Source organism: Danio rerio, chromosome 10 (genome assembly GCF_052040795.2).
Source record: "Danio rerio strain M-AB ecotype USA chromosome 10, GRCz13ab, whole genome shotgun sequence".
Lineage (NCBI taxonomy): Eukaryota > Metazoa > Chordata > Actinopteri > Cypriniformes > Danionidae > Danio > Danio rerio.
In genome coordinates this window covers 6,942,912-6,958,856 of record NC_141030.1, presented here as the reverse complement: position 1 = coordinate 6,958,856, position 15,945 = coordinate 6,942,912, and the positions used below count along the sequence as shown (strand labels likewise).

The window sequence follows — 15,945 nt, the reverse complement described above, 5'->3', positions numbered from 1 at the left end:
GAAGTCAATAAAAAAAAATACAAATAAAATAAAATCAATGAAGAAAAAAAAAATCGGTGAGCTGTGCGGGGTGATTCATAACGGCGCTCTGCTCGGTCAAGTTTTGTTGAGATCCACAACTCAGTTGTTGTTTTTGTCAGATAATAAATTTATAACAAATAAAGTGTGACACACACCGTGATGAAAGCTTCAGCAATTATTATCAAATTCTATCAGAAATATCAGTATAAACTGCAGCTGTACGAGCAGCACCAGCGAAGATACATTCATTATCTTTTACCAATAAAGTATACAAACCTGAATTAAACGTATTTTTCAATAAATTCACAAACATGTATTAAAGTTTTACATCACAGTCAATAATAAGTGGACATTTGTGCTTCACATGTAAAAAGTTGAATAAGAAATATGAAGGGTTGGGCTAAAATAGTCTATAAATTATTAGTCCACAAGAGAAAGAGAAAATGTTTTATTATTTATAGGGAAAATAACAAACTGGACCGCACAAATAACCTCACTATAAATTGTCCATCTGAATAATAAAACAATAACAACAGTAATAATTATAATAATGTCCTTCCATTTTAATGACTCTCTTGTAAATAAGTCAAATTCACTGATAATGACAATCATTATATAATCGCTAAAATATGATCATTATCAGTGGATTTGACTCGTTATATAAAACACTTTTGGTGCTGGACACTTTTTATTCATGGTTTTGTGGTAAACAGCAGCTGCCATTTAATATTAATTAAACATTTTAATTTGATAATTTCAGTCTAATAAAATATAAAATGAATTAAATGGAATAAAACAATAATAAAATGAAATAAATACTTAAAGAAAAATGTGAACGATGATGATATTATTCTCCATTCATGAAATCTACAGGCATCATAAACTGCTTCCAGAACAGTTATTGGATTATTTTCTGAGGATCATATTTATTATTATTTACGCTAAATTATTGACTATTATATTGTATTATTATATTTATTATATTAAAATTAAATACAATTATTGACGATTCAGGCTAAAGCAGGGCATTACAAAAGGTCATGTGACTAACTTCCCTGACGTCACTTCTCGCGTAAATGTAAGGCCTCTTAAAATTATTCTGGAATTTTATTTAATTTCTTTCTAATTTTATTACAAAATCTTTTAATGCGCTTTTATTTTAATTGCTATAGCAAGGCGTGTTGATATAAATTCGGACCAATCAAACCCATCGCTATCTGTTGGTTGAGAGACGAGGCGAGTTTGCAGAGTATTTCTGTGCGGATCCTGAGATTTCTGAATCTGTTCGAGGATTTCTGAGAGAAGACTAATTATAAAGAGCACAACTTCTTTAATCAGTTTTTATTTCAGTTCTTGTTTTCTGATTGTTTCTTTAAACATTTGTTTTGTTTTACTTTTCTCATTTTCACTTCGTTTTGTTCTTATTTTTCCTTTAATTTACTTTGTTTTAAATAGATTTTTATATTTTATCTGTATTTTCTTGTTTTATTGCAGGTTGGAGGAGATTGTCCATGTCCCACATGGGTGAAGAAAGAGGAGGTGAGTGTTTTTAATTTGTCATTAGTTTGTCATTGGTTTGTCACTGTATGATGCTGTACGATGATTGACTGATATGAAAAAGATCATAGAAGGTTGCAAGAAACAAAAATTAATAAAAAATGTTTTAATGTTTGTTTTTATTGTTTAAAGCAATTATAATGATGGAAACTGCAGAGTTGCTCAATAAAAACTTCAAGTTCCTTCTGAAAGTGTGATAAAAGTGAGCAGTAAAAGTGTTTCTCTGTTTGATTTTATATTTTAGCCTCAAGCCATTCCAGACCCAGGAGTGCTGCTTTCACCCAGACAGCAGCTCTGGACACAGACACACAGGACGGCACCGCTGAGCTTCCTGGATATTTTCTCCTCTGCCTTCACATTTGGCTGATTCTGCATCCACAGACCAGAGGAACAGCAAGAGGAAAAGGCAAAGCAGCAGCCAGCAAACACCGTCCACCTCTTCCCAGAGACCGGCCAAACGCTCTCGCAGAGGTCAGCACAGCTCAAATCTACCAGATCTTCTGGCTCAGTTAGGAAATGATTTGTCATTGAAGACACTGCAGCATGTTTTCTCTTCTCTCTTCATTTCTTGTGCTCTTCTGTGTTGCTGACTTGTACCTGAAGGGCCCGTTGCTGGGGCGAGGTGGATTCGGCTCTGTGTTTGCTGGGTTCCGCAGGTCTGATGGACTGCCAGTAAGAGATCTTCGTCCCTCCTTCATTCAGACATGCTTTAGAAATGTTGCTGTCAGTAAATGTCATGTGTCTCCATCAGGCAGGTGTGATTTACTCTGCTTTATCTGTCTGCAGGTGGACATCAAGTACATGTTGAAGGACCGGACCCCCGAGACACTGAAAGTTGTATGTTTTGGTGTGAATCTGTGGTGTTTGATTCAGTCCTGGATATAATGGAGGGTTTGTCCTGCAGGACGGTCAGGGTCGGCTGCCGCTGGAGGTGGCATGAAAGACCCACATCACTTCAGCTCCTGCCTGCCCCAGTGTCCTGCAGCTGCTGGACTGGTTTGACCGTCCCAGACGGTACGTCTTGATCCTGGAGCGTCCGGCTCCTTCCCAAAATCTCCAGAGCTTCTGTGAGGAGAACGGCTGTCTGGACGAGCGTCTGGCTAAGGAAGTGCTGGTGCAGCTGATCGCGGCACTGAAACACTGCGAGAACCACGGCATTCTGCACCGGGACATCAAGCCAGAGAACCTGCTAATCTCCACAGAGTCCCAGGACATCAAGCTGCTGGACTTCGGCTGTGGGGATTTGCTGAAGCGCTCGGCCTACAAATACTTTGCAGGTGGGTTTGAGTTACAGAAGGACACGTTCTGTTGATGTTTGTGAACAACTGAAGGGAATTTGTCTGTACTGGAGCATTTGGAGCAGATGTTTGTGGTCTTCTTGTGTCTCTCAGGCACTCCTGCATTCGCTCCTCCTGAGTGGTTTAGCAGACATCACAACAATACCACTCCAGCTACAGTCTGGTCAGTAGGAGTGACGCTCTACAACATCCTGTGTGACCGTTTCCCCTTCAGAGGCGCACACAGGGTCATGTCCAGAAGCAGACTGACCTTCCCTCGGAGCTTGTCAAAAGGTAAGAGATTCAGACACATTCAGAGATGGCGTGGCGAGCGAGCAGAAGTGTGTTGTTGTGTGTTTCTGATGACATGGTTGTGTGTAATAGAGTGCCGTCAGCTGATTCGCTGGTGTCTCAGTGCAGCGTCGGCTGATCGGCCCAGTTTAGATGATCTTGAGCGCCTTCCCTGGTTACACTGGACAGGTGGCCACTGACATTACACTGATCTGAATCCAGCAGTCTTGGTTCGGCTTGTATTGTCAGGTTCAGTTTAGATAAACGCTTTCAATGACTTGTAGAAGGAGAGCAGGAGTGGCAGAGGAACTGAGGAGAACAGATCCTGATCCTGCTTCCTCTGTGAGGCTCTGTGTGAAGCTGGAGGAGCTGAAGACACACACACACACACACACACACACATCAGATCAGAGTGCAAACTAGTATAGTGTGTTTTTAAAATGAGAACACGCAACGGAACAAATACATCATCTAAGTAAAATAAGCCTCGAGTGATTTGAATAATTAAAAAAGGTTATTTACATCCTGTCCAAGTTTTCTCGTTGTGTTTTCAAAGAAATAAAATAGATTGTATAGCCAATTACCCAAATACTGTGTCTTTACTGTTTTCGTTGAAACATAAGTCTTTAAAGCTACCTTTCATGTCCAGTAAACGGTATGCAGGGATGAGCAAAAATACATTGAAATGTGTTCTAAAATAAAATACAAAACACCTCAATTTTACATGCATCAAAATAAACTACAAAATACAGCAGCCACACAGGTATCAAAGTAAAATCCTGTACTCTGAAAATACAAAGTACTTTTATAAGGGAGCATGACATTTTTTCTCAAACCTTTTATCTATAGGCATATTTGATCAATCTCTTCACCATTAAACTGACTTACTCTTTCATTTTAGCAAACTTTTTGTACAAATTTCATACATTTCCTGTCTTGAAGATGATCTGTTTCATCACTGTAAAACCACATCTAATGCAGATAATGAGTGGGAATAAAGTACTATATCTCTTTGTTGTGTTTCCATCCAGGGTGGCCAGTGAAATTGCAACAATTTGACAAATTTCAAACTGCACGAGTGTTTCAAAAACACTCTATGAAGTATTGTCGTATCGCCACTGTAGAACCAATTTATATGTTGTCTGTCTTGTTTTCTTGGCATCTACATCAGCAATCCACCTAAAACTACAATTATTTGTACAGTAAACTCATTATTCCAAGATGTTTTCAGTTCTTCTTTAACTTTAAGAGTCTGTTTACCATTTTCGTGAACTCTAGTCACGTGCTTCATTAGGAATTGCATAGATGACATGGTCCCAACAAAAACTGTCATTATCTACCCCAACCAAAAACCATGGATCAATGGTGAAGTTCAAACAGCCCTATCAGTGCGAGCTTCCGCCTATAAATCCAGAAATGCTGTGGAACAAAAACAAGCAACCTCAGGAAAACCATCAAAGCTTCAAAACGTCAATACAGAGACAATGTAGAGGGTCAATTTAACACCAATAACGCAAGGAGCATGTGGCAGGGACTTAATTACATCACAGACTTTAAAGGTAACAAATCCGCCACTGTTAACATTGCCGCGTCTCTCCCGGACGAGCTCAACTCGTTTTACGCCCGCTTTTAAGCCCAGGACAGCCGCGGCCAAAACCAAAACTGCCAGCACACTCTCTGTTTCTGTCACAGGCGTAACTAGATCTTTCCGTCACGTGAACATCCGAAAAGTGACGGGCCCAGATGGCATTTCTGGACGTGTACTTAAAGCACGCGCACACCAGCTAGCGGGAGTTTTCATCGACATCTATTTTTTATTTAATAATTATATTTATACAATTATAATTTTTTTTATAATTATTTTTTCGGGGTTTTCACCTTTATTTTTGATAGGACAGTAGAGAGTATTGAGAGGAAAGCATGGGAAACAGAGAGAGGGGAAGGATCGGCATAGGGCCGTGAGGCGGAATCGAACCCGGGTCGCCGCAAGCACTGGAGTGCATGTGTCGACGCACTGCCCACTACACCACTGGCACCGACCATGGACATCTTTAACCTCTCGTTTTCTCTGTCTGTGGTTCCCACATGCTTTAAGACAGCTACTATTGTGCCCATACCGAAATCAGCTAAAACCACGTGCTTAAATGACTGGCGTCCGATTGCTCTGACACCAATCTTCAGCAAGTGCTTTGAGAAGCTGATTAAAAAACACATCTGGGGCCTCATGTATCAACGCTGCGTACGCACAAAAACTTTGCGTACGCCAGGTTTCACGCTCAGAATCGCTCACGTTTGGATTTACTAACGATGAACTGAACGTGGGAATATGCGCAGCTCCACGCCAGCTTTATGGCTGGCGTACGCACATTTTTTGTGCGTGTCTGTTTTATTTCCATTGGCGACTCCTAGAGGCAGTTGTGTTAAATTCCTCTCTACAAAGTGTCTTGCAGCCGTGCATTGACAGCTGTATGAGACTCGTTCATCTAGCAGGTATATAAGTTTTCCATACCATACAGTTGACCAGCCAAACATTAAAGCGCAATTTGCAGCGGTTGCCTGTTTTCCCAATGTAATAGATCTACCGCACGCACATTGCTATAAAGGCGCCATCTGAAGATGAATTTGCGTACGTGAATCAGAAACATTTCCATTCAATAAATGTGCAAATAAAATATGATGCACAGACTTATTAATGATTCCTACTTGTCTTCTTCGTGATAAATTGTTGGCAAAATCTGATATGTAGTGGGGGGAAAAAAGGTAAATGAGTTCATCAGATGCTGGATTCGAACCGAGTTCATGCTCGAACGTGTCAAAACATGTTGATGTGCGTTTTACGAGCTGCGCCTCTTAGACTGTTAAGGGTGCTGCAACATTTTACACTTATAAATCACACTATTTCCTGTTTACCCCACTCACTGCGATATTCAGACCCAACTGTGTTAACCGGATCAGCTAAACTCTCCCACTCAATTTTTTCTTTTGTTATTAATTCCGGTGGACAAACTTGCAAAAAACGCAGTTTTTCTCCGGTCTACCTCCGATAGGAGCACGTCTTATTCACATTCTGTTCAAAGTTTCTCTTTTCGCTTGCTTTTGCCTTTGCTTTTTCATTGGGTTTTGCCAAAATAGAGTCATTAGCATATTCATACGGGGGAGGAGGCAGGGAGGGGTTTTGTGCTCGTGCATGTTGCGCTCAGTTTCACGTTAATTTGGATATACAAAAGAATATGCGTGAGATTCGGCGTACGCAATGTTTCATACATTTGAATTTTTTTCTGCGTACGCACATTTACAGCTTTGTGCGTACGCAATGTTTAGTATGATTTCCACGCAAGTCTTCGTACATGAGGCCCATGCTCTGTCCTGCCCGCTCACACTGACCCTCTGCACTTTGCATACAGAAATAACCACTGCACTGATGATGCAATTGCTTTCACCTTGCACACTGCTCTGTCTCACCTGGAAAACAAAAGCACATATTTGAGAATGCTGTTTGTGGACTACAGCTCAGCATTCAACACCATGGTCCCTGCCAAGCTGGTGGTGAAGCTCCAGGCTCTGGGTCTTCACAGCTCATTGTGCAACTGGATCCTGGACCTCCTGTCAGGCAGACGCCAGGAGGTCAGAATGAACAACGTTACCTCATCCACACTGATCCTCAACACTGGTGCTCCACAGGGCTGTGTTCTCAGCCCACTCCTGTACTCCCTGTACACACATGACTGTACAGCCAAACACAGCTCCAACGTCATCGTTAAATTTGCTGATGACACAACGCTGGTGGGCCTAATCACAGATAATGATGAGACGGCCTGCAGAGAGGAGGTGCACACTCTGAAGCAGTGGTGTCAGGAAAACCACCTCTCACTCAACATCTGCAAAACCAAGGAGCTGGTGGTGTATTTTAGGAGAGAGAAGAGAATACACACCCCCATCACCGTCAACGTGACGCCAGTTCCTTTGTTTAATATGATACGCAATAGGCTTCCACATTTGTTGTGGGCTGCATACTTTAGTCTTTCATGTGTCGAGTATTTAGCAATTTATTTAGTTTTCTATTTAGAGCGGATTTTCTTTATTATAGTAGTCATAGTATTTCTTAATCGGTGTAAAGAATAACTGGATGTTTACAAAAACATTTTGATATTGGTAAAGGTGTCTGCAAACACCAAATCACTGTCACTGTCAAAACTTGTTCATGACTGCATGTGGTACAGGTGAATTGGGTAGGCTAAATTGTCGGTAGCGTATGAGTGTGTGTGTGAATGTGTGTGTGGATGTTTTCCAGAGATGGGTTGCGGCTGGAAGGGCATCCGCTGCGTAAAAACTTGCTGGATAAGTTGGCGGTTCATTACGCTGTGGCGTCCCCGGTTAAATAAAGGAACTAAGCTGACAAGAAAATGAATGAATGAATGAATGACTTCTTCAGTTGTACTGCAGGTTTAACTGAACTTTATTGCATTATAGTCGCTGTTGTACTGTTCAGTTCACTGCAGTTGTGTTTTGTTATTTGTTTTTGCAAATAAACTCTTAAAATTCTAATCAGAAAAGCACTTTAATCCAAAACACATCCCAGAAAAAAGTACGAAATAGTCCTGAAGATGTTGAAGAACAAACCTCTTAGAACACAAGTGCAGTTCAGTTCTTACCACAGCACTGGCATATTAGACTACAGCAGCACAAGTGCTGTAAAGACAGAGTTTACTAGTTTTTACTCCAGATTACCGCATCTTATACTGCTGTTGAACTTTATTGAACTGTATTTGTATTGTGTTTATACTTTATTGTATTGCGATTGTGCAATTGTACATTATTTTACTGCAGTTATACTTCTATATACTGCTGTTGTACTGCAGTTATTTTTGTAAGGGTTTGTTTAAATGCTCCAGCATATATTAACTGAGAAATTGATATAAACATGGTGAACTCATTTGTGCTGAGCACTGTATGACAATGGATCAGACTATATCTGAAGGATTTAGAATTAACATTTTAGTTTAAGTTTAATGCTTAATGTGGCTCAATGCATTGTTTTTTAAAGACCAAACCTAGTGTAGCCAGACATCTCTAGTTCATCTGACTCTGTGCTCTAGTGCTCCAGCAACCCCATCCAAGATTGTCAGATGTGCCAGTGGAAGCAAAACTCCAGCAATTGACAGAAGTGAAGAACAAATGTTTGGAGAAACCAGACTCAGCCAGACCAACAAACAGCAGCTTTCCACTGGCCGAATGAAATGAGCAGAGCTGCAGTTTGGCCATGAGAGAGCATCCATTGTTATTATTGCTGGTAAAATAATCATTTGAGATGTCTATTTTAGATTTGCTCAGTAAAAATATAATTTATAGATATCTTTAATCCCAATTTATACAGTTGAAGTCAGAATTATTAGCCCCCTTTGAATTTTTTTCTTCTTTTTGAAATATTTTTCAAATAATGTTTAACAGAGTAAGGGAATTTTCACAGTATGTCTGATAATATTTTTTCTTCTGGAGAAAGTCTTATCTGTTTTATTTCAGCTAGAATAAACACAGTTTTAAATTTTTTGAACACCATTTTAGGGACAAAAGGATTAGCCCTTTTAAGCTACATTTTGTTTCTTGATGATCTACAGAACAAACCATCATTATACAGTACAATAACTTGCCTAATTACCCTAACCTGCCTAGCTAACCTAATTAACCTAGCTAAGCCTTTAAATGTCACTTTAAGCTGTATAAAAGTGTCTTGAAAAATCTAGTCAAATATTATTTACTGTCATCATGGCAAAGATAAATCAGTTATTAGAAATGAGTTATTAAAACTATTATGTTTAGAAATGTGTTGAAGAAATCTTCTCTCCGGTAAACAGAAATTGGGGAAAAAATAGACAAGCAGTCTAATTATTCAGGGGGGCTAATAATTCTGACTTCAACTGTATATATATTAATGGAATATGATCTTTATCTCTAATGATCTTCAGTAAAATCACTCATTTTGACTCATACAGTGTGTTTTTGGCTACTGCAAGACTGAAGAACTGCAAGTAACATTTGACTAAATATCTGTCAGTAGTGATGCACAAATAAACAAGGAGGACATATAAATTTCTTTATTTATTTTGAGCACTATTGCTCTCCTTATTCCTTTACATTTAAATTAAGGACAGAAATGTGTTTAAAAGTTATTGTTGTTACTTCTAAAAGGTGCTGTAATGTCATTGACTGGTGTCTTGTGTTTCTTTCAATAATGATTGAACATGTTTCTCTTTTATCTGTTATTTTTGTAGATTTGGTCTTGATGTTGCTGGACAATGAAGAACAGACAGGAACTGGACAGCTTGTGATGGCAGAAACTGAGCAGAACAGCTGCTTCTACAAGCGACAGCCCAAATCACACTGAGATCATCATAAGACTGTTCTTCCAGGCCTGAACCCAGAGCTGCTTGTGTTCCCAGTGAGTTTCTATGTACTAAGTACTATGAGTTTCTTTCTTCTGTTATACACAAAAGAAGATGTTTTGAAAAATGCTGGAAACCTGTAACTATTGACTTCCATTGTATTTTTTTTCCTACTATGGACATCAATGGTTACAGGTTTTCAGATTTGTATCTTCTTCAGTGTTCAACAGAGGAAAGAACCTCATCGGTTTTGAAGCACGTGAGTAAATAGTTGAGGGAGAACTCTCTCTTTAATTGAGTAAGGAGTCATTTAGAAAACTCACAGAAATGATGATCAGAGCTTCAGTTTGATTCACAGGATTTTATTTGACTTATTAGCCAACAATACATAGAAGCAGTTCATCACAAAACAATTCAAAGAACAATTCATTACAAAACAATCATGAACACTTCATTATAAAACAATCAGTCTCTCTTATGACAGAACACCAGATTCATTAATGAGGTAGAAAATAGTTGAGCAGATCTTTGATGACACTTTAGAGGAGAAAACTGTGACAGCACTGGAGTTGAAGTTCAGTTCAGTTCAGTTCAGTGTGGTTTAATTGTCACTGCTGAAAGTCCAAACACTGAAGAGCAAATCCATCGATGAGCAGCTCCACAAGTCCCAACCAAGCAAGCCAGCGGCGACAGTGGTGAGGAACCAAACTTCACCAATTGACAAAAGTGAAGGAAAAAACCTCGAGAGAAACCAGGCTTGGTTGGGTACGACCATTTCTCCTGTGGCCAAAGGTCTTGTGCAGAGCTGCGGTCTAGGCACCATTCATTACCATTATTGTCATTAATTACTCAGCTCATGTCCTTAGTTCGAATTCATGTTTAGTTCATATTGAGAACACAAATGAAAACATTTGAGATGAAATCTGAGAGCTCTCTGACCCTCAAACCGCACGTCCAGAAGAGCGCAGTGCACTGTATGTGTGTCGCACTGCTGACGTTTAACCCAGAGGCCTGCGCGACTTCCTCTCATTTAAACAAAGCGTGGGCACATCTGAGGTAAACGTCAGCAGTGGACACACACACAGTGCAGGACAGAGCTCTCATGGTGTGATGATTTGATTTCATCTCAAATCTTTTCATTTGTTTTCTGAAGATGAGGAAAGGTGTCAGGGGTTTGGAGCGAAACTTCTTAAATGCAGAAAGAAAAACTAAAATATTTAAACAAAAATAATGACTTCAGAAGTCCTGTACTGCACTGGATGTGTGTCGCACTGCTGACGGATCACCCAGAGGCCTGCGCGACTTCCTCTCATTTAAACAAAGCGTGGGCACATCTGAGGTAAACGTCAGCAGTGGACACACACACAGTGCAGGGCAGAGCTCTCATCAACACACTGACACTGAAAAGTAAGATCTGAGGGGTTTGGAATGACATGAGAGAGTAATTAATAACTTTAACAGTCTTGTGAAATTTCTGGAAATGCTGCTGTTTTCCTCTTCGCTTCTTTAGTGTTTTCTAAAATGAAGAAAAACAACACAAAGTTATTTAAGCAGTGATATGAAGGGCTGTCAAATAAGACTTGTGACTCTAAAAGAGCAGAAGAGAAAACAACAGGAATAGCATGAAGCAAAGAAAGACTGAAGATGTAGTTTTGTGCTCGGTGTGTTCCTCTACCTCCTCTTGTTTAACTGCTGCGCAGGATTTGGGGTCGTTGGATTGAACCACCGGTGCTTTTCTAACTGATGTAACTGCAGCCGCTCAAGTGGACAGCGGGCCAAACACTGGGAAAGCAGGTTCTGGCATACTGAAAAGTGACACAGAGAGTGTGAAATATGTCTGTAACCATTATATTCAATGCTTTTTTACTCGTGACTGACATATTTTATTCTGTCACTGAGGCTGAGATTGTTCAGAGGTGTCTGCTTACCTGGAGTTAACCTAGGGTGTGTCTCAAGGGATGCAAACATTATTGAATCTTTGTCAGAAAAGGGCAATTCTGCATGCAATATATCGTACAGCACGCTGCCTATTTGCCAAATGTTTGCCGGGTCAGCATAGAATGTGGGATCCTTGAAAACCTCAGGTGGCGTGATCCCACTGGCTCCTATAAGAGAGACATTTTCAGAATTCAGTCATTTCATAAGACAATACTGTGAGCAAAGAAACTAACAAAACGCCAACTCACCTCGAAATTCACTGCTGTTGAAAGGCTCGCTGGTAATTGGCCAAGCACAACCAAAGTCGATCAATTTGAGCTGTAATCGGGGTTTCGTCACCAGGATGTTCTCCGTGTGGATATCGCCATGGAAAACTCCACGCTCAGTGCAGAACTTTACAGCTCGGATCAACTGACGAATTAACCGGCGTGCTCGCTTTTCACTAATTCGCCATCTCATTGTGATGTAATCAGCCAAGGTCCGGCTTGACTCTGGGTACTCCAAGACGAGAAGGAAGCTGCTCTCATTCTCAATCCAGTCGTGTAATCCAATGATGTTTGGGCATTGCGGAGCATTCATCAACCTAAGCATCATTGCCACTTCCGCAAGCACAGGTGTGGAATGACCATCCTAGAAAGAACAACAGATTTCAAAGATATTACCAGAGCAGAATGACACAAAGTACAGAAACAAAAACTGGAAAATGTTATTGTTGTGTGAATTATTCAACTTACAATGTTGAGATATTGGTCCTGTTTAAGCTTGGTTATAGACTTCAGGGCAACCTGCGAAAAAAAACAGTCAATTTTTCAAAGTAAGTGGCAAATTAAAGCCAACAAACTATTAATATTTAATAATTAGGAGGAAAATGTTGACTGAATGTAAAAAATAGTTCTCTACCTTTTCACTTTCACGAAGTTTGTGAGATGCCACATACACCTTGCCAAAAGCTCCTTCTCCAATCATGCTGTCTACTTTAAAGTCAGACAGATCAAATCCTGAAACACAGAAAAAGAGCAGGGAGATTTACTTGGATTGTCTGGTATGAAACGGATCAAATAAAAGACTAATAAATCCTTTAAATCTGGATTTAATGCAATGAGCTGAAAGCAGTAACTTCTACCAGAATTACAGGAGTAAATTGATTACTAATTATATTAATTATGAGTTACAGAAAACAGAAGGAAATGATGACTTACTACGAGTGGGCCCAGAAGCCTCTTTAGGCTCTTCAGGAGCTGGGCCTGGCAGACATACTGACTCAGGGTCAGCGGGTTCTGCGATTTCAGGCATAATTTCAGCAGGCACTGCCTCAGGGTCAGCTTCATTCTCCAGCCCTGGCTCAGACTCTGGCTGGAGCTCGGGCTCGGACTCGGATTTTGGCGCTGACTCAGGCTCAGGCTCAGGCTCGGACTCGGAATCTGACTCTGACTCTGACTCTGGCTCTGACTCTGGCTCTGGCTCAGGTTCAGGTTCAGGTTGTGGTGTAAGATGCTGGACTACATCGGTGTCACAGCACAGGAAAGGGCACGTTGCGGCCTTCAATACTCTCTTGAAGAAAGCAGAGACTCTTTTCCCTTTCCTTCCTTTCTTGGGTTTTTCTAAAATGAAGAAAACAAACAGAAACATCTCCATGAACAGAGCTGCAGCTACTAATTAATACACAACCAACAGCACAACAAATGACACTGTCTGATTTACAAGCTAAAAACAACAAAGCATAAAAATAACAGATGAACCAAATTCAGGATGACTCACCATCAGTCCCATCAATATCAGAGGGGTGTTGAACAGACGGAGGCGACTCAGGACAGGCCGAATCTGCATCCGTCATGTTCTTAATATTGGTGAGGCCATGGACACTGATAGGCTGAGGATCTTCCCAGATCTGGCCTGGCAGACACACCAGCTCAGTATCAACATGACCTGTAAGGGCCGTTGAGAACTCAGGACTGGCCGGATCTGCTGTTTGCTTGATCCTGGAGGGGCCCGGAACACTCAACGGCTGAAGATCTTCACAGACCTGGCCTGGCAGCCACACCGGCTCAAGGTCTGCATGTGCTGCGACGGTCCTGGAGGGACCTGGAACAGGCAGATGCTCGCAATCATCGATATCCGACTGTGGTTCAAATGGAGCCACTCTGTTCCGGCCACAGCAAAGGAAAGGGCGCTTCACAGCCTTCCATGCTCTCTTGAAGAAAGCAGAGGCTTTATTCCCTTTCCTCCTTGTCTCTGGATTTTCTGAAATAAAGAAAATGAACAGGGAAATATTAGAAAACTCTTTAACCACAGGTTCAAAATAGACAAACTGCTGTAAATTAGACATATAAAAGACAATCACACAAAACAAACAACAATAATAAATGTACAATTATAATAGAAAATGTTTGAAAACTGAAATTAATTATGTGGAATTGAAAATCATTTCTAAGATGTAAAATGACAAACACAAGCTGACAAATAGTCTGTAAGTCATAAGTCCATATTAGACATCAGGAAAAAAAACTAAAAGCAACTATTTAGCAAAAATAAACATTTCACTCCTGCTCACACAAAATGCAAACTATTATAAGAACTGACTTTGAGTCAATATTCTGAGTTTTACCAGTTATAGATTGAGCTATTTAACAATCACCATCACAATGATTAATCAAATTTATGTAGCATTTTATTTGTTTGTCAGTGGGTGCTACATCTACATCTACATTCTTCCTCAAGCACCACTTCTCCACCACAGAAAAACTAATGAACCTAAATCAACATTGTTCAGCTTTCCATTAGCAATCGTCAAACTCAAAGAGAACAATTCCTCTCGCTCTGGAGCTTCAGTAAGAAATCTGTGAGTAAATTATAACTTTAATCATTTAACAATCAGTCTTAGAAATCCAAATGAAAATAGAAGTCTTGCTCCAGAACTTCAGTCACAGAAACAGAGCTGTAGACATTTATTATTATGGACGTGAAGTTGGTTTTATATTTGCACATTTGTTCATTTAACAGTTCGTATAAGTTGTTTACCAATATTAAGTCTGAAACTGCATGTAAGTATGACTTCAAATCAACATTAGCACTATTTAACTGACTGTAAACACTGTTATATGATGATAGTCATTGGCTGTTAATATGATTTCCCCATTTAGAATTTGAAACAATATTTTTCTGTTATATTATTAAGGAGAAAGTCAGAATGTGTGAATATAAAACCAACTTTACCTCAATTGTATTAATTCATCCCTGCTTGAACAAATAAAGACTTAAATATAATATTCTCACTCAGTTTGCTAAAATATAACAAATATTCCTCCACACCATCAAAAACTAAAAACATTACTGTGCAGAACTACACAAAGGATTTCAATTAAAGTATTAATAAAATGTTTTTATTAGTAAAGTTAACAAGGCACAATTTCTGTTGAGTGGAAATGAGAAACTTAAAAGCCAGAATGTCAATACATAAAATATCAGCAGGGCTCAAATCACAGAGTCAGAAAATATTCAATATCACGACTACACTACACAATTACAAACACGAGAGGTTGAATATTTGACTCTTAAGTCGGCAATTCGCTTTTATGGCGATATTATATTATTATTATTATATTTTTTATTAAATAAGACGTGAGAATACACTGTTTTTGTAAACTGTCATCTCACCTGTTGGGCTTCTCATCACGGTAGGAGGTGTAGGAGAAGCCATTGTATCACTTTGATGATTATGGTTGACAAATACTGTCTTAATCAAATTAACTCGAGTAAAAAACACAGCTAACGTGTTATTTGCCATTTGAGATGCAAAACAAGTCGCTAAAGTCGATAATCACTGTTCACTCTACTCGTTCGTTTGTCACTCTGAGGAATTTCTGAACTGTGTTCTGTCCTATGACGTAACGGCGTTCTATTTATGACATCATAGGTGAAGTGAGCTACATTGCTTCTTCCAGACCCTTACAACTTCAAGATATTTTTTGTTACTATGACAGTAAAACTGATATATCAGAGAACTACATTATTAACTTTTTTATTTTGTATGGAAAATATTTTATTCACAAATAAAAATTCTCCAATTCGCAGCCTTCTTTTTCACATTTTTTTTATAGAAATTGATGTTTTTAATAAAACTCCTAGACTAGTTAATAACAAGAAAAGTGATAGATTCTTGGATTATTCTGATAAATATTTTGGAAATATCACGGATACATAAGTCCTTGTTTCCTCTTGCTGTATTTGTGTTATGTATGTATCTCTGTTTAATTTTATTTATTTATATTTTTCTCTCTTTTGTTTCTCTTTTAATTAAATTTTTTATATGTTTATATATATTTTCCTGATCTGTTATTATGATTGTTTTTTTGTGTAAAATTGGATTTTGTACGTTTATTATTAAAGTCAATAAAAAAAAATACAAATAAAATAAAATCAATGAAGAAAAAAAATCGGTGAGCTGTGCGGGGTGATCCATAACGGCGCTCTGCTCGGTCAAG

The 15,945-nt window shown here is 39.2% G+C and overlaps 2 protein-coding genes and 1 pseudogene across 3 annotated transcripts in view; 1 reads left to right on the top strand and 2 right to left on the bottom strand.

Annotated features, from left to right (window-relative positions):
- tln1 (talin 1) overlaps positions 1-15,945 on the bottom strand; it is a 1,269,505-nt gene that overhangs the window by 676,799 nt on the left and 576,761 nt on the right. The gene's annotated exons all lie outside the window — the stretch shown is intronic.
- Positions 2,093-9,528, top strand: LOC137496624 (serine/threonine-protein kinase pim-3-like; annotated as a pseudogene). The gene is made up of 6 exons (XR_015500772.1): positions 2,093-2,250; positions 2,365-2,415; positions 2,483-2,855; positions 2,970-3,149; positions 8,243-8,436; positions 9,416-9,528. The product of XR_015500772.1 is annotated as a serine/threonine-protein kinase pim-3-like (transcript).
- On the bottom strand, positions 9,873-15,385 carry LOC137496623 (uncharacterized). The gene is made up of 9 exons (XM_087270124.1): positions 15,119-15,385; positions 13,223-13,705; positions 12,664-13,065; positions 12,365-12,462; positions 12,199-12,249; positions 11,713-12,094; positions 11,455-11,631; positions 11,202-11,331; positions 9,873-11,042 (listed from the first exon to the last, which is right to left on the bottom strand). The coding sequence occupies exons 1-9, from the start codon at positions 15,246-15,248 to the stop codon at positions 11,033-11,035; spliced, it is 1,863 nt and encodes a 620-aa protein (XP_087126250.1). The 5' UTR covers positions 15,249-15,385; the 3' UTR covers positions 9,873-11,032.